Here is a 24,598-nt window from a genome sequence, read left to right as displayed (position 1 = left end):
AGGCAGAAAGCAACTTGGCTTTTCCTTACTTTGGCCGTAAGATGAGCAGAGACCTGCTTACTCTTTAAAAACAAAGAATGCGCGTGTAAAATAAATCATTCATTAAGTTTTAATAATTCCATATTCAGTTTGTTCACATGGTGAAATGATAAATTTTACACATAAACACGCAACAGTTCCGCCTGATTTAAAATTATGCTCCAGGAATACGGTCTCATAATTTAAAAGCCAGAACTGAAGCCGGTTATTTTCTAAATTTACTTATGAACAGATTCTATCTGGAAAAATGACCCTTGGGATTTGTGTACCTTTAATACTTAAAGGGCTTTTACAGAAAAATACAAACAGCTCTGCCCAATATCAATATTTAAACATACTATATATCTCACATCCTCTCACAGACACTTCAGGTATGGTGAAGCAGTAAGTGAAAACTCTGGATTTCCATAAGTGTTCTGCTGAAATTTAGACTGTTTCCCAAGTACGGTGCTATGTAACTTGTCTGAAAATTCAAAATCAGAAGTAGACTTACACGCTGATAATCAAAAATACTATTTGTATCTATGTGAATCAGTACAGGTAAAACATACAAATATCTCGCTTCGTTTCCTACCCAGAGCTAGGAGTGCAGCAAACTGGCATTACTGCTAGCCAATATTTGTGTCATATTTGTATATAAATAGCAAAAGATTATATAAGGCTCTGTATACTATGTAGGGTAAAGATAGGAAAGGTTTGCATGTTTAAAAGGAAACTTCAGTAGACAGAGCACACATTTCAAATTACTAATTCTCAGTTATTCATACCAGTCTTGGAACAGCATGTGGTGCTGCTCCCAGGTCTCTTCTCCATTTTACCCTTCCTCTCCTTTTTTTTTTTTTTTCAATATAAGATTTTTAGGGTGGAACAGATTGAAGCCTTTACTGATATGTATTTACATTTATATGCAACATTTAGGCAATATGCCCATGCACCTGAAAGTATCTCCGATAAGAGCACAGATTTTGCAGAAATTGTCATTAGGCTAGGAAATGTGCATGTTAAAAACAGGACTAAATTAATGGAGAAAAACTACTATGCACAGATGATTTAGTTAGGAGGATATAAATCTGATTGTTTCTAGAAAGTTATCAGAACATGCATCTAGAATAGTAAAACACATTGACTGCCTTGGGAAGCCTTATTCTCCAGAAAGGGAAATTCCTACTCCAATGCACTACAGAACCTAATCAAAGATACCATATGACAGACTGATTTGTTTTTATCTTTATCCTCTAGCCACAAACAATCTAAAGAGCTAAAGTTAGCGAATGGTTTTCAAAACAGGATGGACAAATGCAAGGAATAACAAATACCTGAGTATATATGCTGCTAACTATTTCTGAATAATCTCTTGACAGATTTCACTTATAAGTTGCATTACATATAACAAGATGCTTCACCACAGAAGGGCAGTCGTTGAAAAGACAGAAATGAAAAGGACACAAGTTTCATTAGTACCAGAAAGGCAAATTCTATACTATAGGTATATCTGTTGCAGAAGACAGACATTTTAGATGCATCAATAATTGAAACCAAGTGCCCCCAATTCTGCAATGCCAGACTTCGACCTTTACCAAGGAAGAAAGCCATTAAAAACAAAAAGGCAGCTTAACAGCCTGTGCTTATGCAAGCGAGTGGTGCAGCTTAATTGACACAAGATTACAAAAAGCGGCTATTGTAGGCTAAGTAGGTGTAAAGGAGGTATGAGCAAAGAAATACATTTTTTTTCCTTCCTCACCAACGCACAAAGAGTTTGTGCTCAAAGAGAGCCAAATGGGTTAAATCAAGCTGTGGCATTTCAACGCTTGCAATTCCTTTGCACTGCAGAACAGCTTTTGGAATACAGACAGAGACTCTAGCACTAAAGATTCTCTAGAGAATCATAAGTTATAGTGTCAAGGAAAAGTGAAAACAATCTGAAAAAGCCCTCAATCATTCCTTTAATAATCATGCAATTTTCATACTCTTCACCTATCATTGTGCTTACACTGAATACGTATCATTTATCAAATCGGAGCAAGAGCCCGTAAAGCTTTTTGGCTGCCTTTGGGTTTAGTCAAAATGAATGCAAACAATCACGTGGGATTCAGCCAAGCAGTGACGTTAAATTCTGCTCTGTCAGAAGACGGCATCTGTCAAAGCCCACATTTAAACTGCTGCCTGCCTGTGCAGCAGCTGAAGAGCTACGGGATGGATTTTACAGACCAAAATCCTCGGGTAAAGCAGCTCAAAACCATTTCTGTTACTGCCTAACAACAATGAAGGAAGGAACAGAGGCAAACCCGATTGCTGAAAGCAAGTGAAGCACTACGTGCGAGCGCTCCCGGCTAACGTTACCGCTCGAAACATGGATACTGGGGAGAGGAGAACAGAGCGCTGCATTGTCCGGCACGGGAAACGCCAGATGTAAGAGCTCCAATGCATCGGCCGCGAACAGCAGACGGCCCCCATCAGAGCAGCGACAAGAACCACTGTCCTTTTGTTTGAACGACGAACAAAAAGCCCCAAGACAAGGACAACACTTATGAGCAAGGAAGGTAACACGGCAACGAGCAGACAGATGGACAGATTGGATCCTGTGAAAAGCAATCGCAGGAAGCAGACTGGTGGGGGATGTGCGCATGTTCGATAGCATCTTTTTTGCTGAAGTGATGGCGTGCCAAAACTATTTTCAGTGGGTATAATCCTCGCACCATAAATGGCCTGACCAAGGAAGGTATGTCAAACCCTTGCGTGTGATATTCATTCAGTTGTCTGTTGCCTTTTCAGCCGTTGCAGATAATGACCATTGCTGGCTTGCAGAGCCCAGGGACAGCACGTCCACACCAGCGGGCACAAATTCCCCCAGCTTTTCCCTTCGCCACGACACAGCACAGTGTCCCTTCCCTCCTCTTGTTAAATACGTTGCTCACAGTCTGCTGAAGCTCGGGGTGGGTAGAGAAGGCAGATTAAAGGGATAACGTAGCTACTGCCATGATTGCATTTAACTGAGAAATTAAAAACTCAAAAACCTCCGGTTTAGGGGGAAAAACAAACAGTCGGAAATCCTCTCAAACTAGGTCAGAATTAATCCTTATCTGAAGTAATCTTAAAGCACTGGTAAAATGGCCATGATGTGACACACACTGAGAGCACTGAACCATCAAAACACCATGCAGTCAAATTACATTAGCTAAAAGTACCTTCAAATCTTTTTACATTTATTTCCCTTCCACACACACAGAAAACACAAGCAAAACGTCAGACTATCATCAGCCACAAATAAATTGGGAGCCTGCAGAAGACTGAATGTGATTTAAGCTACCAGCAGTACAATTCGGCACATCTTACAAGTAACATCAGGCTCCAGGGGCATCCCAACAAGAAACCTTCCTACGCTGCACACGCGAGAGGGTGAGCAGATAAATTGTGATGATGGCACAATATAGTTTGTCTGTTTAGTATGAAAATACTGTTTAATTTGGATTGCAAAACAAACATTCAATCTAACTGCCATTCATTTCTGTTTATTGTTTAAATTTAAATACTTCATCAATAACAGTAAACAAATAAGACGGCAGGTTACTATTAGCAATGAAATTTAAGACCTAAGACCATAGGAATTTAATACACACCACAGAAGTGCTTATCTGCAGGATCTGTTAATAGCTACAATAAATCATTAAGTTGTCGATATCAACGTGCTTTCTTTGCTCAGTACTAACTAGCAGTAGAACAACTGCAACTGTGGAAAGAGCTCACGTATCTAAGGATGCAACAAGATACGGCTGTCACTCTCTTTAGGTCACTTTAAAGATCTTTAAAAGGTAAAGTCACTTTACAGAACTTATAAAACAAAAAATTCTACTCCTTGCGAAACGGCTAGCTAGCACCGTGACTTTCATACCCGACAGCTCAAAACCCGAGTAACAGACCTCATCTTGAGCATGGTCTGTTTCGTGGGGAGAATTAACGCGGCCGGTAAGTGAACTTCGGCACGTTACGGGCGGCCTAATAGGCAACTCCTGCTGCTGTTTATCAGCATACCAGCCCGGGCTGCCTTTTGAACTTTTCCCTCTAATTAAACAGTTTGCCCACACAGCTAATCAAAATATGAAAAACCGGGATGTGTGAACAGGGAGTCGACTGCTTCAGTCTGCAAAGCTATAATTACAGAGCACAACCGAAAGTACAAGAACGGAAACACGAGCAGAGGAGCACAGATCACAAATAAAAATTCCAGAGGCGTTCGCAGCCTGTATATCTGGCATTTCGTAATACGTCAATGACTACAGCTCTTAAATCGTACGCTCAAAACGCAGGGCTACATGCAGCAATATACTTTTAGAGGACAAGGGGACTGCATAAAATCCTCTTGGTATACTTAGTTTTACCTATAACCAATGGTGGATATCTGTCCCTAAGCCTTCTGTGAAAAGAAAATGTCAACATTTGAGCAAATGCAGTAACCCTAACTCAAATGAGAAAAAAATAATCTTTTTCATGATACTATTTTTAATGTATGCTGACATTTGTTTACATTATTTTTAACAATTCATCCCTGAATCTAATTTTTTTTTTTAAAGGAGCACTTGCTACTACTATTGTACTTCAGATGCTTAATACCCACTACATATTTTGAAATGTTTTGAACCTGAATTACAAAGAAAATGAAAGATACCAAGTTGCTGGTTTTATTTTTCAGCCAATATTTTTATGAGGCTAAGAACTAGATGGGGGTCCTCCCCTCTGCCTTTTTAAAGGGCATATTGAGATTGAAGATTTTCTAGGAAACTCCCACCCTGAAAAATAAAAAAGACATATTCGAAATGACTCTCCTCAAAATAAGTTTTGGAGTGAGGGACAAGACTAGAATTATAAGAAATCTAGAGTGCACGACGCGAGCATGCACTCTCTAGAAAGGTTGCAACCATTACAATCCCCATTTTGGGGACACCTTCTCAGTGCATCAAGGAAAGACAACACCTGAAAACCACTTCCACTTTGCACAAATATTTTCGTAACTTAGGCGTCTCACTTTCAGCTATTTCTGTATGCTCCTATATGCACAACAAAATGCTATCTCAATGGAAAATTAAATATGAATTAGTGGTGCAGTGCAAATTTGCTGAAGCCTTCAGATCTAAGGACTGAAGTTTTAGAAGTGGAATAATTCAGTGTGACGACAAAGTTGAGGTGAATTACAGCTGCTGCCCTGCATTCAGCTCCTCGTGAAACGTGGGTTTTTACCTTCTTCCTAAACTGCATCCACACGCAGTGGAGCGATAATTAATCGAGCATCGCCACTGTTCCCCTCCAAACTGCTATCAAACAATTGATTTCCCCGAGACGTAAGGGTACTCTTTGAAGTGACATTTATGTTTGCTTACACAGAAATATTCTTCTGAGATAAGGGAGCGTACTTAAAATTCAGTGCACACTGTAGAGAAACTAAAAAGTATCTGTTTGGAGGGCAGGCTTCCCAGGCGCTTGCTTTCTAAGCGCACAGAAGCAGGTGCAGGTGGCCAGATAAACAGAAACCCTCAAAGTTCAGAGCTTATTTCCTTTTACACCGTATAATTTCAGAATTAAAGAAGCACAAATAGAATAGTGTGGAATATGTGGCTAAGTTTCCAACCGCATACTTCAGACATTGAGGTTTTACATCTGCAAAGTATTTTTTTGAAAGACAGCTCAGGCAAACGGCATCAGTCCCGAAGCAGTCAAAAAACCAGAAATACTTTCAGTGACCTTAAGAACAACAGACGTGAGCACTGTGCAATGCAGCACAATGACAGGGGAGAGCTTAACGTATCACCAGGCAAATATTTTGCTATTTCAGAAAGAGAATTATGCAGCAGCCTGGCCTTTTTAGCCACGCTGACAGCGCTACGCGCCACAGTTACAATCCCCACTTACTTGCTCCTCCTAGCGGAGGTCGGTCAGACAAACCGCAGCTCCAACCCAGCGCAACCCTGCTACCCTCCCTGCTTCCAAACGTTGCGAATGAGGTGTCTTCCACAGACACGTATGTTATTCTGTCTGTACGTCGGCTGACATACAGTATCTTAAATAAAGACTTGGTACAAGTCTGTCCTCGTCCTCTTTGAAATCTATTTCTCCCCTTACATGAACTAAGGGGATCAAATAAACGGTCACACGTACAATTCAATAACGTATCATTCAATTGCCATCTCTCTTTAAATTACGCTTTTAAAGTGTAGAAACCTGTAATTTCCCCTATAACATGTCACTTAGGTTTTTAAAGGCAGAATTTAATCCAAATATTGGTTTTAGAAGATAGTAAAGTAATTAATAAATTACACATTTACATTAAAAATAGCATTTTCTATGGGACTCCTGCTAGATTGTCATCCTTTTTCCTATACAAAACCCTAGGGCCCGGAAATAAATTAGAGCAAATTGAAAATCACAAACGAATTGCTGCTGTGCAGTGAAAGGTTCATTTACGAGATGATGTGATCAGCTCTTAATATGCAGCATCATGAAGCTGCCATATTGCTTGTGCTCTTGAATATGAAAAAAATTTAGGAGAAAATGAAGCGCAGACTAGCTTGGCACTTTTTCTTATAGTTACAGCTGCTAGTAACAATACTCGACATTTCCGTGTAACAGAAGTATAGTTGCATTTAAACCTGGGGAGAACAACAGCAACAACAAATCACACTTAGATAGCTTGCTAAAGAATGACTTGGTGCTGTGCAATTTTACTCCCTGTTAGTATGCCCGCTTACCTAAGATCTCTGGCTGCTAAAAATCAACAGTTTAAATTAAAAAGAATTGCGTATGAGTGTGGTACAAAAGCAGAGTGTTCTCCCTCACTGTGGGCTGGAAGGTTAAAGGTGACGGAGAAGTGACACAACACGTTATCCTCTGTCACCATCCGAGGGCAGTGCAGTGAGGCGACCGGACCCTGAAAATTAATTTTGACGGGTGCATCTTGTCATTGACTTTCGGAGCACAGTGGGGGCCGGTGGAAAGCCGCCAAGCGGCGCGCTGTGACTAACACAGCGGCGCACTCAGCAACCTCGCGCCGTCTGTCCCGCTCCCGATACACCACCGCTCTACAGAAAGGGTTTTGAAACTGTGAGCCGTCCTACCCTCTGCATGTCAAATCAGTTTTAATTAATGCCAATAAACCTTCCATCTGCTCTGAAGGCCTTCCCATGCAGTCCTCCTCAAACGCTGTACAAGGATTTCACAGTCAGTACACGTGAAGCTATTTAAATCTACCTCAGTTTTTCTGCTAGCATGATCAAAGTCACATTTTTTTTCCCCCCCTTGGGTAGCCAGGATATTAGCCAAAACTAACCAGGAAAGCAACGCATTTTTTAAAAGCGAACAAATCTAATAGATGCTAATGATAAAATAAGTTTGGCTTTTAGGATGTCTATGGCTGGTTAAAAAAATATTGTATTCAATTTTACACTTACAACTTTTACAAAGTTTCTCATTGTAACCTCCTACAGTGTGAGGAAAGTAAAATTAAGGATTTTTTAACTGATTTTTTCTTTCCTTTTTTTCTTTCTAAACTTTTGCAGAGGGAGCCATTTGCAGAGAATTACTCCACATGAACAACAGAACATGAATACCAAAGAATAGCAGTGGGGTCAGAAGGAGAGGCAAAGCCTTTTGCTCGACCTTGGATTCTTACAACATGCTTCAGTGGAGGAGGCGACACTGCTGCTTTGCAAAAATGACCTGGAATACCAAACGGTCTCTATTTCGCACCCATCTTATTGGTCTGATCTCGCTTGTCTTTCTTTTTGCTATGTTTCTGTTTTTCAATCACCACGACTGGCTGCCAGGCAGGGCTGGCTTCAAAGAAAACCCCATGGCTTACACCATACGAGGCTTTAGATCTATGAGAAGCGAGACGAACCTCAGCTCCCTACGGACTGGGTGGAAGGACGCGGTACCGCAGACTCTCAGGCCTCAGACCGCCACCAACGCCAACAACACAGACCTGTCACCACAAGGAGTAACCGGTTTAGAAAACACACTCAGCGCCAATGGAAGTATTTATAATGAGAAAGGTGCCGGGCATCCAACAGCTTATCATTTTAAATATGTCATCAATGAGCCTGACAAATGCCAGGAGAAGAGCCCTTTTCTAATCCTGCTCATCGCTGCTGAACCAGGCCAAGTGGAAGCCAGGCAAGCGATTCGGCAAACCTGGGGTAATGAAAGCCTGACACCTGGTATCCACGTTGTTCGTATTTTTTTGCTGGGGTTAAGCATTAAGTTAAACGGATACCTCCAGCGTGCCATACTGGAGGAAAGCAGACAATACCATGACATCGTTCAACAAGAATATTTAGACACTTATTACAATTTAACTATTAAAACTCTGATGGGAATGAACTGGGTTGCATCTTACTGTCCAAGTGTTCCCTATGTTATGAAAACTGACAGTGATATGTTTGTCAATACTGAATATTTAATACACAAGCTTCTGAAACCAGAACTTCCTCCAAGGCGCAAGTATTTTACAGGTTATTTAATGAGAGGTTATGCACCTAACAGGAACAAGGATAGTAAGTGGTATATGCCACCTGATTTGTATCCAAGTGAACGTTACCCTGTATTCTGCTCTGGAACCGGTTACGTTTTTTCTGGAGATTTAGCAGAAAAGATCTTTAAGGTCTCCTTAAGCATCAGACGTTTACACTTAGAGGATGTTTACGTGGGGATCTGTCTCGCAAAGCTGCGAATTGACCCTGTGCCTCCGCCCAATGAGTTTGTCTTCAACCACTGGCGAGTTTCTTACTCCAGCTGTAAATACAGCCACCTAATTACCTCCCATCAGTTCCAACCAAGCGAACTGATCAAATACTGGAACCACTTACAACAAAATAAGCACAATGCCTGTGCCAATGCAGCAAAAGAAAAAGCAGGCAGGTACCGCCACCGTAAACTGCACTAGAAGAAGGACGATACTCACTCTATTTAAAAGTATTCCACGTGCAATCTGTAAATATCGCTGAACGCATGTACACTGAAACTGGATGAGCTTAATGGGACAGCCTTTAGTTGATCCCCCATCACATAACGGAGTCTGAAAATTATTTTTTTAATTTTAAAAGGAGTATAGTTCTTGAAAACACTAATAATTATGAGACTATAACCAAAAGGTTTTCCCAGCAAATTTGAGGAAAAAAGAAGATGGCATATGAGGATTTTTGTGTTAATGTGCAATAATAAGCATGCACACTTTGGTGGTACAATTGCTGATTTATGTGCCAATAAAATATAATTGAGCGTATTTTCCACACTAAAATTTTATTTTAAAACAGTGCATTCATTGCTCTAATTCTTTTCAGTCTAATGATTTCTTTTTATTATCTAGAATTGCTGTTAGTAATATGAAAAATGACAAGTTAAGGAAACGCACAAAGGGCAGATCAGTCTTACGTTCAAATACCACATTAAAATTATCGTACATTTCTTTAATGTATAATACTTTCAGTAATGTCACATTCACAATTTAGTAAGACACTACCAATGAACTCTAAAATACTACGAATGTACCCTTTTACAGTTGGGCCAGTTTTAGGAAAGCTGCTTATTTTGGTTAGGAAAGAGGGTTAAATGAAATTGAATTTCACAAGGCTACCACTTTGTACGTCTCCTTTAAAATGCAACTGGTGTTCAACTAGATTCCCTTCAGAGAGGGGACCAAAAATTACTTAATTCTCTAGAAGTCATTAGGGCGACTTCTTGATTTCTGGTGCCAGGTAACATTTGTCTTGGCATCTTCATGCAAATCCACTGAATTTGCTGTTAAATTAATTTCCTTAATTAACTTCTTTAAGGTAGCTCAAAGGCAGATCAGAAATGCAAAACAGAACTTCTTGATAGAGTCTCAGAAATATCCCATTTTGCAGAAAGCGGGGAAAAAACAGACTGAATCTGTTATTTTGCCCCTTCCCTCCCAGAAAAAAAAAAAAGAGTCAAGTGAAAATAGGCCTAACACAGAAAATTAAGTTAAATGCCTTACTTTATGGATGCGGAGGACTAGATCATAATAAGATTGACATTTCCAGATAGCAATATGGTTGAAAATAAAATTAGAGCAGTTTTAAAAGTTAAAATCACAACACGTACCACTGGAAATAAGATGCGAGAAGTTAAATCTATTTACAGGTTTCCATCTTTTTTTTTTTTTTTTTTTTTAACAAATGGAACTTTTAAAGCTTATTTTCCAACAAAGTTACTGCAGAATTGCATCAGATTCAGGTTATTACTGTTTTCCACAGTGCCGGGTTAGCAATGACCACCTCTGATTTAGCAGCAAATCATGGAACTGTGATTAGTTTTCTGTTTAACTGGGACTTTTTAACCGGGTAAAATATTTGATGTACTTTTATTATTTAATAAAACTGATTATATTTATGGCCCTTCAGATTTCACTTCTTATGGGAAGGCTGCTCAGGAGGAAATGAATGGCAGGTTTTAACATTGCCTGACTTTTCTAGTTTGCCCTCCAAATCTTACGCTCTAGTTTTCATACTATGCACAATATGGAGACCACAGCATTTTTATAACTTGTCTTTACTTGGTAACGCAAAGATAGATCATAGTACTGAGCGCTCCTAACAGCCCTAAGGCTGTTTGCCCACAGTCTGCCCATATGTATGGGTTCCTGGATTACATTGGACTAGACCTCTCAAAAGATACTAGGAGCTGCTACTGAAGATGGGTATGGGAATTGGCTCATCGTCTTCTTTTGGTGATCCTGCACTACTCATTTTTGTCACCTGCTGTATTTGAGGTATAATAATTACATGCTTGTGCATTTCCACATGCCTCAAATAGCGTGAATGTCTATTTCTGCGAAAAGTAAACGTGTGCAAAAATAACTCTCTGTGGACAAGAAGGGCATTCTCAAACTAGATTGAAAGTGCATCCATTTAGTTTTGGTGATGACTACTGGCATTTGTGTAACACAAATACAAGCTGCAGCAGAAAAAGACTTTGGAGCGTCCTTTCAACATCCATTTCTAATTTTCTTCACACTCAGCTCTGACCATTTCCTTCCAGTTAACACAGGCCACAGCTGAAATCCCAGATTAAAGCCACCTGGCTTAAGCTAACAATATGCAAGCTTAAAACAGTGCAATTTTCGGACAGCTGGAAAGCGTATTAAAAGCTATCTATTATTATTATAGGGAATTTGGTTCTGGGAGTTACACATACACAGCAGTTGCCCTTCCCCCAGTAAAGGTGACCAAGAATCCAGCCCATCCTCCCAGAGAGGACATGAGCCCTGTTTCATGCCTTCAGCACCTTCAAGCTGCAACGTCATGCACTCTACTTGGACTTTCTCAAATTTGGCTAGTTCAAAATGCTATTACTGGCTTCCGGGTATAGTCTAAGAGGTTAATAATGAAACCTTAAATAGTTTGGCACTTGAATTATAAAGTCTGGCAGCCAAACAACCTCTAGGGTACTCCACTTTGGAGCTAGTGTCTGATGCCAATCTGTGTAAGTCTGGCATAATTATGTTACAATACATGTGAATTTTGTACCTCAAACTTCTTGCTATTTAGAATACTAGCGAGGAGTGCAAGATGTAATATAAAAAGCCATTTTTAATGCCCTGTTAAGGGCCCACCACAATTTTTAAAAAGTTTTATTCATGCTTCAACATAATTTGAAACCACTCTATAAATATATTTGAAACATTATCAAGACAGCTAAAGGCTACTTACATTTTTTGTATCCAAGCAATGTGTTCTTGCACAGTTCATTACAAAACTTTCAGAGGCAGATGGGAGCGCTCGTATGATGAAATATGCAATTTAGAGAATGAAAGATCAACCTTCCATTCTTTCAATGTATTTACTGTTTTCTAGCTTGTGTGTAAACTATTTGTTTACTCTAGTAAAACGTAAAAATAGTTCATGTTAAAAATAGTGCAATAATTTATATCATTAAAATCTCTGACAAGTTTCTCACTTCCTTTCCATGCTCAGTGAGATAGAAAAATGCGTTTTCATTAGCAACAGGATGATGAAAGTTTGTGTCTGAAGTCTAACATGTGTGCAATGCAGTAACAAATTTGGATATAACCAGTTTACTGATTGAGGTATGGAGTTTTGTGTAATATTAACTTAAAATGTTCTTACTTCTTTTGTACATTTGCTTTAGATTGGAAAGAAATACACAAAATTATAATATGGCTGAAAACTTATTACGGGAGAAATGCATCGTCATCAGTACCATCATTATGGCAAAGAAAAATCCCAGAAAAATTAAACATGGTAAAAAGATGAAGAAATCGAAATTCTGTTAATCTTCCCAATAAATCTAACTTTCAACTAGAAGATTGACACACTGAAGCTAGATGACCAAAATAAAGCCCCATGAAAAAGTGATCATTTACCAACAACACTTCGCATCTGCAGTTAAATCAGTGATTTGGATTATTGAGAGTTCACACATCAGTAGACTTGAGTACAGAACACTTACGGTTACAAGTTTTGGAGTAAGACGACTGATCCTACCTCCCAGCCATGTCATGTTTTTCTTGGGGAAAGTTCATGACCTGCTCTAGTCTGAAAAATAGGGGTAAAGGCACTTCCAAGCCTCAGTGGTTCCTCTGAGGAAAAATTCAGTGTCCAGTAAGATCTTTACATACAGGTTAAGAATTATCTCTCTCTCTTACATTAAGTTCAAAATTATAGAACGGCAGCTATCTGGGAGAGATAAGAGAGACTGGCTTTCCGGCTGAGCTGATTAGAGTAACTGAAAATTAGCTTTTCTTTTTTATTTGCAATACAATAAGTATAAAATAGCAAACTGTAAGGGCCGTACTTACAAAACGTATTCAGAATAAACACTCATGCTAAGGCTTGTATTAGCTGCTTTCAAAACCTTACCAGCTCAGGCACTTGGGTGGGACAGAGGAGGGGCCTAAAAGCCATTACTCTGGAGGGCTCCCCCTCCCCATTTAATTCTCCTGATGCAGTAAATCAACACAACCTCACATCATACGTCACTCTGAAGTATCTACAGACTCCAACAGTGCAATAAAATCTTGAACAAATACTTACCGCAATGTGTGAAAACTTACTAGGAGACGAAAGGAAGAAGAGAGTGAAAACGCTAATATAAAAGCTATTACTTCTTACATTTGCGCTAAGAGCAAGAACGGGCTCATAACTGAATTTGCAGAAGCATCAACAGTTGTTTAGATATTTTTCTGTTTTTCAACCTCATTTCTAATACTTATTTTATAGCACCAATTAACATAAGCAAACACTGGACAACCACTTCCTTACCGCGTGGTAACTGTGCCTACCAACGTTTTACGAGAGTTTTCTTCCCTTTTAATTCCAGATGCTGGTCTCCCAAAACAGCATGCAATTTGGGTGGCGTGCGGTCTCACCCTTGATGACCGAACTGATCTGAGATTGCAGATCACGCTTTAGCCACACAGCAGGGCCACGTATATTCAGACTGCAGCCGCAGCGCGGCCTCCCCCCGAGCTCTGCTTGGCCCATACCCGGCCCGGCCAGCGCGGGGGGGACCGCACCGCCGCCACGCAGCGCCGCGCTGCCAGAATGTAGGTCAGCGAGGAGAGAACGTCGCTGTGCTTTGTGCCCAAGGCGAGGACGAAGGCAAAGGCTTTGCTGGGTGCCAGGCTCGGGGAGGGCTACGGAGAACTTGTACCAGGGCAGTGAAAAAAAGCTCTTGAATGTCAGAAAATGGAAAAGCGAAGCTGTTAGAAACCAAAAATGAGGCAGCTGATTAACATCATGCAGGTTAAAAAAAATAAGGCAGATTCAGTGATAAAGGAAAGCATTTAAAGCGAGGCCAAATCAGAAAGCAGTTATCTGAATTTCTAGGGAGAAATGTTTATACTTCTCCTCTTCTGGAGGAAGAGATGTCTGAGGTAGATTCGGCTCTGCAACAAAATTGTGAGTTTGTGATGGCGGGGCATGCCTTTTATCAGGGCTTGAACAGAAGTAATTACAAGAAATAATCAGAAGCCATAAATGGCAGGTCAGCTAATATTTTACATATAGGAACGTCAATGCACAGGCAAATCAAAACTAAAGGAAAATAGATTAGTCGCATGTAGAATTTAAATTTCACTGTCAGATAAAGTGTTAGTTACAGTTTTCATGTGCTACTGGTTAACTCATAAGGAAACTAAAACCTGGTACAATATGGTACCTTCCCTTCACAGTGAAACGACTGCAAAAGAATTTAGCTGAACAGGGATGCAGCCGAGAACCGCCATGCGGCCGTCCTGATATTACCATGGCAACAGTTACGAGCGCTCTCTTAAGCATTTAAATCTGACAGTTTTCATGATACCGCTAACTGGACGGTAGTAATGATGTATTCTCCTTCATGAGCTAACTGCTGTACAGCTCAAACCACAGCGCATTAGCCATTGCCTTCGTTTCACTGGAGACTGTGCTTGTGGTCAAACTGCTCTGACCGAGACAGTAACCTTGAATTACTGCTCTCAAAAAGAAGTCCCTCCAGCATAAGGGATGCTCATGGCTGAGAGCTTTATGCAGTCTCAGAGGTTTCCATTTGAATGCTTAAGTTGTGCACAGCTGGTGTCCAAGGTGAAGAAGTCAAGACTGCCAAAGTCTTTGACAGGGTTTTCCTCAACGGGCTTTCGTTCTCCCGGGAACGGCAGCGAAAGGAAGGCGCTTTGCAGGGCGCGCACAGGGCTGCTGCTCCCATCTCCCAGGTATCGTTCGCTGGAGACAAGGAGGAGGAGGAGGAGGAGGAGGAAACTGCTGTTTTGCTACAGCCTTGGCCTGTCTGTAACCAATATATACCTTTTGAAATAAAAAACCACTGCAAGCTGTTTTACCTCACTGTGGGCCAAAGCATACTGAAGGATATAAAAGCACGCATCCAAAGACAAGCGCATCATAACAAGAGCATCTGTTTCCTTTTAGCCCATTTAGCTTTACCTAATTTTAACTGACATTTTAACTGCTTTATACGAACATTCGATGAACCACTTACTATGATCTCACAGATACTCAGTTTGGGAGCAATGGAGAAGTCTCCTTTTTTTCTTTTTAGCTGCCTCACTAGAAAGACAAGCCAGTCAAACGCACATTTGTCATCCAAACATTTTAAGCATATCAGCTGTGATACTGTCTTGCAATTAATTCAACTGAAAAAGATAAAACAGCTGAGAAGAGCGTGAAATCCTTAAAGGTTTAAAACTCCCCAGATGACGAAACATCAGACTAGAGGAAGTAGCCATGTTTGCAAGGATGGAAAAGATTAATCTTTTCCACATAAAATGGTCCTCCAAAAGTTAAGTATCTCCACTTCTTTCCCTGTTAACACTTTCTAAAGTTCTGTATTAAATTCCAAGTGTACAGCATCCATGCCTTCATAAAACCACTAAATCCCTCCACTCTTAAAGAAAAAAAATCCATCTTTTCTTGTGGAAAGGCCAACTGTTCCCATGTCTCACTACGCCTGAGACTGAAAGCAAGAAAAACTGACTGCCACAAGAAATTCCTTGTTAATAAAATACCAAAACAAGTCACCAAGGAAAACACAAACAAAAACCTTGCTCACTGCCTTTATTAAACATTTAAAATATCCTGCATTTAAACAAGATGAGGCCTAAGAAACATCTTGAGGATAAAAGAGAGATTCTAAGCTTCTTTCAGGACTTCTATGCTGCTGTCATCAATCCCGAAATAAATGTGAATTTCGTATACAAAAAAAAACTACATCAAAATTAATGCCTGTTGTACCATAATGTATAGGCGGCTGCAAGATAACAAAACCAAACAGAAACACTGGAAATCGCCATCTGTGACGATCTAAAGTTTTATGTATGAATTTAGTACTTCTACTTAATGCAAGTACCAGTCTTTTCATAGGCATTTCTCCAAAGTCCAGCTAGGCATCGATTTTTGAAGACATAAAAATTCAACTCAATTATCCAACCTTGTGAATCCAGAGAATAACCAATTTCCCATTGTATCACCTCTGAATAATTTAAAGCATTGTATTTTATCGATTGTTGAGTATAAAAATGTTACACTTTTCTACGTTAAAAAACAATTTAAAGAAACAAGATCCTAATTCAGATGTGCTCTTAACAGTACTTAAGATCCTAAAGTAAGAGTAAGTATCATGTACATACCTGGCTGACAACTAACACATCTGTTCCTCAAAAAGCAAATTGCAAAGCTTATCCTGCAAACACACTGAGGCAAACCAGAGGAAAAAAATTCACATTGCTCCTAAATAAAAAGGTACCTTCAACAGAAAACTATTTTCAGTAATCCCCTCACTGATGTCACATGAAAATTGTCTTTCGAATATAAAGTGATTTTTGAAAATAGATGCATCAGATGCCTTCTGTTGTTTCACTACATTCAATACAGTTTATGTTTTAGAAGTTAATGAAAATAGTTTAAAAAGCCAGTTAAAAACTTAGAAGAATAACAACAGAAAGTCATGATGCTTTTGGGAGGGGAGATATTTATTTTATTCAAGTTAAAAAGCCATAATTTACTTCGTACTACCCAGTTGTGAATTATCTCCTTTCAGAAAGTAGGTAAATCTGCTTTCTAAGTCTGATAAAATATGAATTTCTACTCAAGATTCAATTGGGAAGTGGATGCTGCAAAAAACTTAAAGTATTCAGCTTTCATTAATGCTAATAAATGAATGGTAGCCTTCTCCCTGTACTTTTCAGGCTTTAAACTGGAGTAAAAGTAAGTGTTGCCATATTCATTTAAAAAAATGCACCAGCTGGTTTCCTCTATCATATTTTATTTTTTCTCCTTAAACCATTTCCCCATTTTCTACTAGAAGCCGCCAAAAAGAACTAAAACGATATATTGTCCAGATTTCACATTAGCAGAGCAGAATGGAAGAACTGTAATAAAATAGACAATTATATTTCTTCCCTATCTCTCCTCCTGTTCATCAAAATAAAACTTTACACACAGGTGAACACATGCTTTCTGTAACTACCCTCTCCTGCACACACTCCATAAATCAAGCCTTTTTGAGAAATACTACCTTTACTGAATATAAGGCTTGCCTTACGACAAACCAGTCAGACGTTCATACTTTAATCTTTCCAGTTCTGCTAGAGAAAAACATCTACTGATCTTGTATTTACAATTCTTCCACTGTAAAAAAAGATTTCACTGGGAAAAGAGGGTTGGTTTTTTTCCATTTCTTATTAAAATATTCTCTTGGAATTGTATGCATTTACACCATTAGGAAGCTGGTGTTTACACAGAGAGCTACGCTTGAAAGGAATTACAACTGTTTAGGAATTCCCTATTCCTTAGACATTTTTAGAGATTTGTACTTCAAGTACTAAGGCAATACCTTTATTTTACTCTGATAATGCTCATGGGGAAAAAAAAAATATCAGCATTAAGTATTAAGAACTTTTCAAAAAAAGCTTTGAAATTCTGAAGAGCAAAACTGTTTTTTCCTTCCCCCCACCCAGTAACAGCTAAAGTTTTCCAGGACGAAAACTTCTCAAAATGCTGGCCATCCAAAGTCTCCCCCGCTGTGTACAACGGGATTCCAGAAAGCAGTACGTGCTAGCATAGACCTGCTAGGATACAGCAAAGTACTTCTGCATCAGTTCAGCGGACGCAACTATGCTCCAGTCTGAAGTCCCAAGGAAGGGCACAGTCAGACGGCGTGCCTGCACCCAGAGGCTGGACCGCTCTGACCGCGCCGGGCGGCTGACTAGCTGACCTCCGCGCTGTACAGCCAGATGCACCACGCAAGCTGCTGCATGGCAATTTCCACTCATTCTCTGACTCCTCAAGACTCTTGAGCAAAAATAACTTTACATATGGGCTGAACGTATTTTACACTAGCTTTGTCAGTTATTTGAAATGAAAAGCTGTTGCTTGAGATGTGTTGCTATAGCAAAAAAGGACTGCCTCCCACCATGGCTTACTAAGTAACTCAGCGCTTCATTAGGTTCAGTGGTCCAGCTAGACACGAGAATCCATGTCCTGTTTGTCCCTGGCTTTTGGGAAGTCAACAGAAATGGAACTGTTTTCGTAATGGTTAAAGCTACCTTTCCTTGCTTTCCCAATTTTCTTTGCCAACTGTCTCTTCATAGTTCAATGTTTTCTCTGATTTTTTTAATTATTATTAAAAAAATGTGGTAACTCCTTACAGACAAGCAGTTCCTATAAAACGTAGTAGAAGAATTTAAGCGTTCTACAAATAAATCCCGTAACAATCTCCCTCCCCACACCAAACATTACAGAAGCACACAAAAATATTTATCTGATGATAAAACATTCCCTCTGATGCTCTCTCAAAGAGCAGTTTCTAACTATTCTCACCTTAAACCTATGGACATTTGAATTCCCTACATATAGCTTTTTAAAGACCCCATTTTAAAAAGAAAACACAAACCTGCTTGTTTCTAATGAATACCAAGCTACAGTTTGAATTTTCTATACAACATTTTCAAAGCTTACTAATAAGCTAGAGTCCTCCAGCTGTCATGAGAGAATCGGTTACATATTGCAGATTAACCCTCTTTGTTTAAAAGGGACATCAGATATAATTAGTTGGACTATGCCAAATTGATTCGTTTCAGTGGTTTCAATGGTTTTCCAGTGTACCAATGACAGATTTAAAAAATCCCCAATGAGTATATAATAAACAAACATTGACTAGGATCCATTAGTACCTACACTGCCTCCCTAAGAGGCTGATAGAATTTACACAGCGATTCACAGATACATTATCAGGATTTCCCCCTATACCGGAAAATGTAAGGACAGAACACAGAAATTCAGCTACACAGATTAAACTAGAGAGATGTTTTAACCTGATACCTTAGCAGACCATATATGAAGTGTGGGAACAGAGATCACCACACTGCAATAAATTTCCGATAACTGCATCAAATGAAAAAAAGCATCAAAATCCAACAGAAATATTTTGTAATTACTCTTCGTTATTCTAAGCTTCTAAAATTGAGACACCTTAGTAAGCATGATCTAGTTTGAAAACTGAAAAGCAAGGAAAGTCACACTTACAGGGGAATACCTGGACAGGAGAAGCACGAAAGAAATCACTGTAAGAGAAAAAATTCTGCACTAAGCAGCTTACAGAAGGAAATGAAAAAGGACAAACTTTAAGCATCAGGCTTCAATTTATCCACATAAGTACTGGAAATGGATGCTTCATTGTACAATAATAATGGAAGCAAAGTGCAAAGAACCAAACATGACCTAAAATAAATAGATACTGTATTAAATGTCTACAGCAACCTAATTTCCTGTTCCCTTCTCACCTTAAAGATCCCAGCAAAGATACCACATTAAACTGAAAGTAAACCCAATTGCTGTTAGGTCTTCCCACCAAAACTAAACTGGAGAATGAAAGAGATCTCTAATTTTTTTTTCCCCAGAAATGTGCACAGAACAACATTTGCCTTGGGGAAACTTTAAAAATTTAGTACTGAATCTACTACCGAAATAAAAATTCCCATGAAATCCAGATGTTGAACTATGCATGCAGAAAAAAGCTCAGCCTTACAGACTAGTTAGTGAATACCACCGCAGGTCTACATAATCCAGCCATTACTACCTGGCTTGGAGAGGATGGAGAGTTAAATTCTACTTGTGGATCTGATTCAGATCCACAAATCAGATTCCCTCAAATTCAGATCCACAGATCAGACTCTCTAGCGCTATGTGGATTAGTAGTGTGCACACACAGCATTAAAAAATAGGGCCTGAGGAACTAGAAAATTCATATGACAGTCCTGGGAAGCTGCTCCAAATTCTGATGGGCTTGCCCATGGTTCTAAATGTTTATAAAGCTTGAAGTAAAGGTGAGAAGTCAAAGCATATTAATTTAAATGCACTAAATTCCCACATGCATTTTCTATTGCAGGAGTAAATTGGCCTTCACTCACTGTAAACTAAGGAAATTAAACTACAGCTAACTAAAGTAATTTCATTCCTAAAGACATCACCAGCCAATGGCAATTTAATGCATTATAACTTATGAATGTTGATGTTGTACACTTTGGTAATTTGCTTTAATTTGCTTGAGTGCTTTGATCTAGATATAGCCTTAAGGAATAATTGTATATTGCCACAGTAGATTACATCACCTTTTGTATTAAGGAAAAAAGGTTTATTCCTGAATGAGAGAACTATGAAGGACACGCACTAACAGGAAAACGGAGATGACTGCTGAAGACTCAACCTCCGAATAACTCTTAGCCACTGTACACTCTCAGGTGGCAACAGCTCCATCCTGTAAAGACCTGAAGAGTTTACAAATAAAAAACAACTTTAGATTGTAGCACTTCAAACAAAGTCCCGTATTAGGCAACTCAGCAGCTGCAAGAGAAGGCTGAGAAGAAGTTCCAGAAGATCCTGAAGCCACTGACTGAGATTCAGTGGCTTTCAGAAGAGACTGAGGGTGTTGAGGACACAGGAGGTATTTTTTTCCCCGTGAAGCTGCACACAGCTCTTGCACATGTTGATCAAAAAGTATGTTTGCAAAGGCACTTCCAAAAGTCTATTATCTGCTTGTTACAAAACCCCTCAATAAGAAGGAAAACCAGTGAGATCCAGTGCTGAAATGGGCGCAGAACTCCTAAACTAAGTAGCTCACAGGTCAGCAGCAGGTTGGAGGCTAGAACAGCTGGATTACAGACTACAAAGGTAAAGAAACAGTTTATATCCAAGACAAAATGCCTGAGAATACTGCTGGAAAGCTCATGGGATGCACCATGAGTCTGTCATACAGCAGCTTGGCAACCAGGAATAAGTATGACTTCAGTCAGGGCTTCATCAACAGAAAAAAAAAGATTAAAATATTAATCAGAAGAACTGAAAGTAACCAAACCTAGAGTTTGATACACGTAAACCTCACTGTGTAGAAAAAGTCTACATTTTAACATCTTACAGTAAAAAACATTGAGTTAAAAAATAAAATTCACAGTAAAACCTAAATTTACACTGAAATAAAGCAAGTTCACTGCACATCAGTGTTAGAGGGAATGAGTTGTTAACAAGTAAAAACAGAATACATCATTTTTTCCTCCACCAAAATAATGTGACAACGTACAAGTTTAAAAGTGATTAAGAACCCTCTCTCCTCACCAGAAAGAACTCGTTACAAAAGGCACAAATATATCTTTGCTGAAGATCAGTTTAACTGGAAGCAAAACATTTCTCCCATCCTCTTCAGACTTGCTGGAGAACCTTATTCTACTTTCTTCACCCTTAGGAAAAAAAAAAAAAAAATCTGCCTACCCTATCAGCTCTTAATCTTCTTACAGACAGAATTAGTTTAGCTTCCTTCTGGGGAACGTGGTGGAGGGGGAATCAGCCAAGCCTAGTTGAGCAAAAGCCAATCTTTTGTTAAAACCTCAACCTGTGAACGTTCATATATTATACTACATATATGAAGCACTAATATATCTCTATACATTTTAATACAGTTTAAATATGGCTTCACGAAAGAAGCATCACTTTACTGAACATAAGGCAGAAACTTCTTGAAGCTTGCCAAATATTAAATGTCAGGTTTATCAATCATTTTCATTCCACTTAGGAGAGGTAGTCAGAAAAAGTTATATGATTTTCTTAAGTGTATGATTCTAATTCATAACTGAGCATATTAGTATATTAGTGGCCACTGTATGTTTAGATTTAATACATTCTTGATCTTAACCTGGAAGATGTTGAGCATTTACTACTTTTTATTGTATCCTCATCTCCATTCCATATAATGGAGTTATAATACTCGGAAATTTTTTCCATATATTATAAATTTCCATCAATAAAACATGTCCCTGCATATGGGTTATTGTTAAGGTACTCATTGTTTAAAAAGATATTACGACTACGTTCATATTCGAGCTAATTAGAATTCGCACCACTTCATATGAAAGTTGACTGCAGGCAGCTTTCCAGAGATCAAAATAAAAGGACATTGAGAGTCTTGCTGAAAACTGCCAGAGGGGTGAATATACGGAACACATGGAATATGTGTTTTTGCCATACAGTACAAAAAAGTATATACGAAAATTACCCTAATTAAATATTTATTACATCCAAATAAAGGTGAACAAACTGCTTGATTAGGCTATTCTTTCATTAGCGCAAATGGCAGCTGTAACGAACAAGTAAATACAATTTTCAAAGGACTTCAGGTATGAATCAGGAAGTTGATTTGCATATTCATTTTTTACATGTGAAATCTGAGACAGCTATAGGATTACCATTTGAAAATAGATGTAAAGCAAGTCCAGGCTCTCCAGAATCAGTTTGAATTTTATTTTCCAAAACAGTATTTGAGTAGCTCACCATTCAAATACGTATTATACTGTTTTAATCTGTATTTCCCTTGCTGTTCATGTCTAGATATTTTTTGAAGTTTACATGAAGTATGTGCTACTGTTTTCAAGACTTCAAATTATACATGTGAAGCCTACTATTAAATTAGTGGTGTATTACAGCATACGATATCACATTGAAAGAGAATGCAATTTATACACTAGTATGAGGCAACTATATATATTGTGAGCAGATGAACGATTAGCTACAAAATATTTACTTTAAGGCATTATAAAGCTCTTTCTATCCAGAAGTATGGCGTTTTACTTCATAACTACAATAAAAAGCAGCAAATCAGGGAGATTATCTTTGCTGATGACAACTGTAATCTCTTTAAAATTTAGTAACATTGCAATCTGTTTGTCCAATTTATATTAACTGCTCCAAAGGTAATTAGTAAACAGGACTGATTAATACTACTACATGACACACCCCTAAGTCTCCTCGCTCTAAATTAAAATGAGAGTTTTCTTTCAGGAGGCAAACTTGTTAATAGCTTTTCATCACATTCCCTTCCTTCTTCCTCAGCATGCTTTGAACCTGCTTTTTCAGTTTCAATAAAATTCGACAACGACAAAGGAATTTCAAAAAAAGTTACATTCCTACACATTTTATGAAAATTGCTGGCCAGAGAAATGAGACGCTCAAATCAGTGCTCCCAAGGAAGGACAAGGAGGCTGTTCTCATGCTTCATCTCCTTGATATGGCAGCACCCAACCACCAGAAAGTGCATCTCTCAACTACCAGCTGCAGTTTCTTCTGGGCAGAGGGAGATCTGAGGAGATACTTGCTCTACTGGGGTAAAAGAGGGCCTTAGGTGATAATAAAGGAAAACTAAATCTCGTTTCTTTCATTGCCTATAAAGGAAACCTAGAATTTAAGGGATTATTCAAATTAGAAGTACTATGAATTTACCGCACCTAGACTAAGAGTTAACTACTAGCAATCTTAAAATTTTATCACATCACTGTCACTTTGTCTAGTCACACCACACTGCTTCACACTTCCTTTTTAATTGATTTTTAAAAGAGTATCTGTTGCTTATGTATAAAATCCTCTGTAATACTCATATACCTCTATGTAGGGAAAGTGTCTGTTTTTAACCTGTTGAGAGAGCAAGATATTTTCGTTACTTCAACTTTCTAAAACTTAGCGCGCCAAATACAATGACAATATAAGGTGAAATAAAAACGTGTGATTAATGTTATACTACATTAGGTCTAGGCAAAAGTTTTATAGCCCTAGCTACTCACAATATATATTTGAAAAAATAAATAAATAGGTGCTCTCAAAGACACTTATTTATCAATTTTATCAGTTTACCAACTGCTTTAGGTAACTTTAGAGTTTTAAAAATATTGGACATACCTTAACTGTTTGACATATTAAGTACTGACTATGAAGGAAGATATGTTCAAATAGTAGCAAAAAAAAAAACCCTTCTGAGAATCACTTTCACATAAGATTAGAAACCACTTTTTTAAAATCCTATCAGTAGCTTAAAACCCTAACCAAAAAACTCCAGAAAACCCAGTAATTCTTAGAGAATAAAAGAGAAAGGCAGAAGAGAAGGTGATGAATGAAAACGCAAACAGAAAATACATCTCTGAATACTTATCTCTATGCAAATTTGCACATGTAGGGGCTTCAAGCAGGCCTCTCCTTACCTCACTTTGCTGAAGATGGTCTTCAAAAAGGTTTTAGTTGAATAAAGACCGCAGAACTACCCCTTCCCGGACCAGTGATCTGAGTAGTTTGAGCAATAGCATGTTGCTCAGTAAAAACATAAATGCAGTTCCAGAGAGCAGCTTTGAATATCACAATCATAGGTATATTCCAGGAGGTTTGACCAGGGTTGTTTAAACGCTACTGTACTGAGTGAGCTGTAACTAATACAGAGCTCGTAATATAGTCTTTACAGTCATTGACCCAATGAGAAAGCCTAAGCTGAGATAGACTGTAACCTGGACTATGAGTAGCAAACCTGAGTATACCAGGATTTTGCCTAAAGAGTCTTGCCCTTTCAAAGAAAAATAAAACATACCTAAACATCCTAAAAGTGAGAATGCAGATTCAACTGCAATAGCTTGTGGCTGCAGAAAAGACACAGGCAGATTAACACCTCGATTTAGCTGGAACTCTAAATCACAGGTAGAGCCCAAAGTATGGTCAGCCTTATCAATTACCTT

The 24,598-nt window shown here is 38.7% G+C and overlaps 2 protein-coding genes across 3 annotated transcripts in view; one reads left to right on the top strand and one right to left on the bottom strand.

Moving 5' to 3' along the window:
- CDC73 (cell division cycle 73) overlaps positions 1-24,598 on the bottom strand; it is a 103,485-nt gene that overhangs the window by 35,225 nt on the left and 43,662 nt on the right. The window lies entirely within an intron of this gene.
- B3GALT2 (beta-1,3-galactosyltransferase 2) lies at positions 1,974-10,437 on the top strand. Of its 2 annotated transcripts, XM_009669749.2 has the most exons (3): positions 1,975-2,758; positions 3,266-3,435; positions 7,584-10,437. In XM_009669749.2, the coding sequence occupies exon 3, from the start codon at positions 7,700-7,702 to the stop codon at positions 8,966-8,968; it is 1,269 nt and encodes a 422-aa protein (XP_009668044.2). In that variant the 5' UTR covers positions 1,975-2,758; positions 3,266-3,435; positions 7,584-7,699; the 3' UTR covers positions 8,969-10,437. The 2 variants fall into 2 exon arrangements, with proteins under 2 accessions (XP_009668043.2, XP_009668044.2); XM_009669748.2 differs by lacking the exon at positions 3,266-3,435 and having other exon boundaries at positions 1,974-2,758.

The sequence above is a fragment of the Struthio camelus genome, chromosome 8 (assembly GCF_040807025.1).
Source record: "Struthio camelus isolate bStrCam1 chromosome 8, bStrCam1.hap1, whole genome shotgun sequence".
In the NCBI taxonomy this organism is placed as follows: Eukaryota; Metazoa; Chordata; class Aves; order Struthioniformes; family Struthionidae; genus Struthio; species Struthio camelus.
This window is presented reverse-complemented; position numbering and strand designations above follow the sequence as displayed.

What these genes read in the sequence shown, in the direction of transcription:
- B3GALT2 (XM_009669748.2), top strand. Translation starts at nt 7,700, where the DNA reads ATGCTTCAGTGGAGGAGGCGACACTGCTGCTTTGCAAAAATGACCTGG.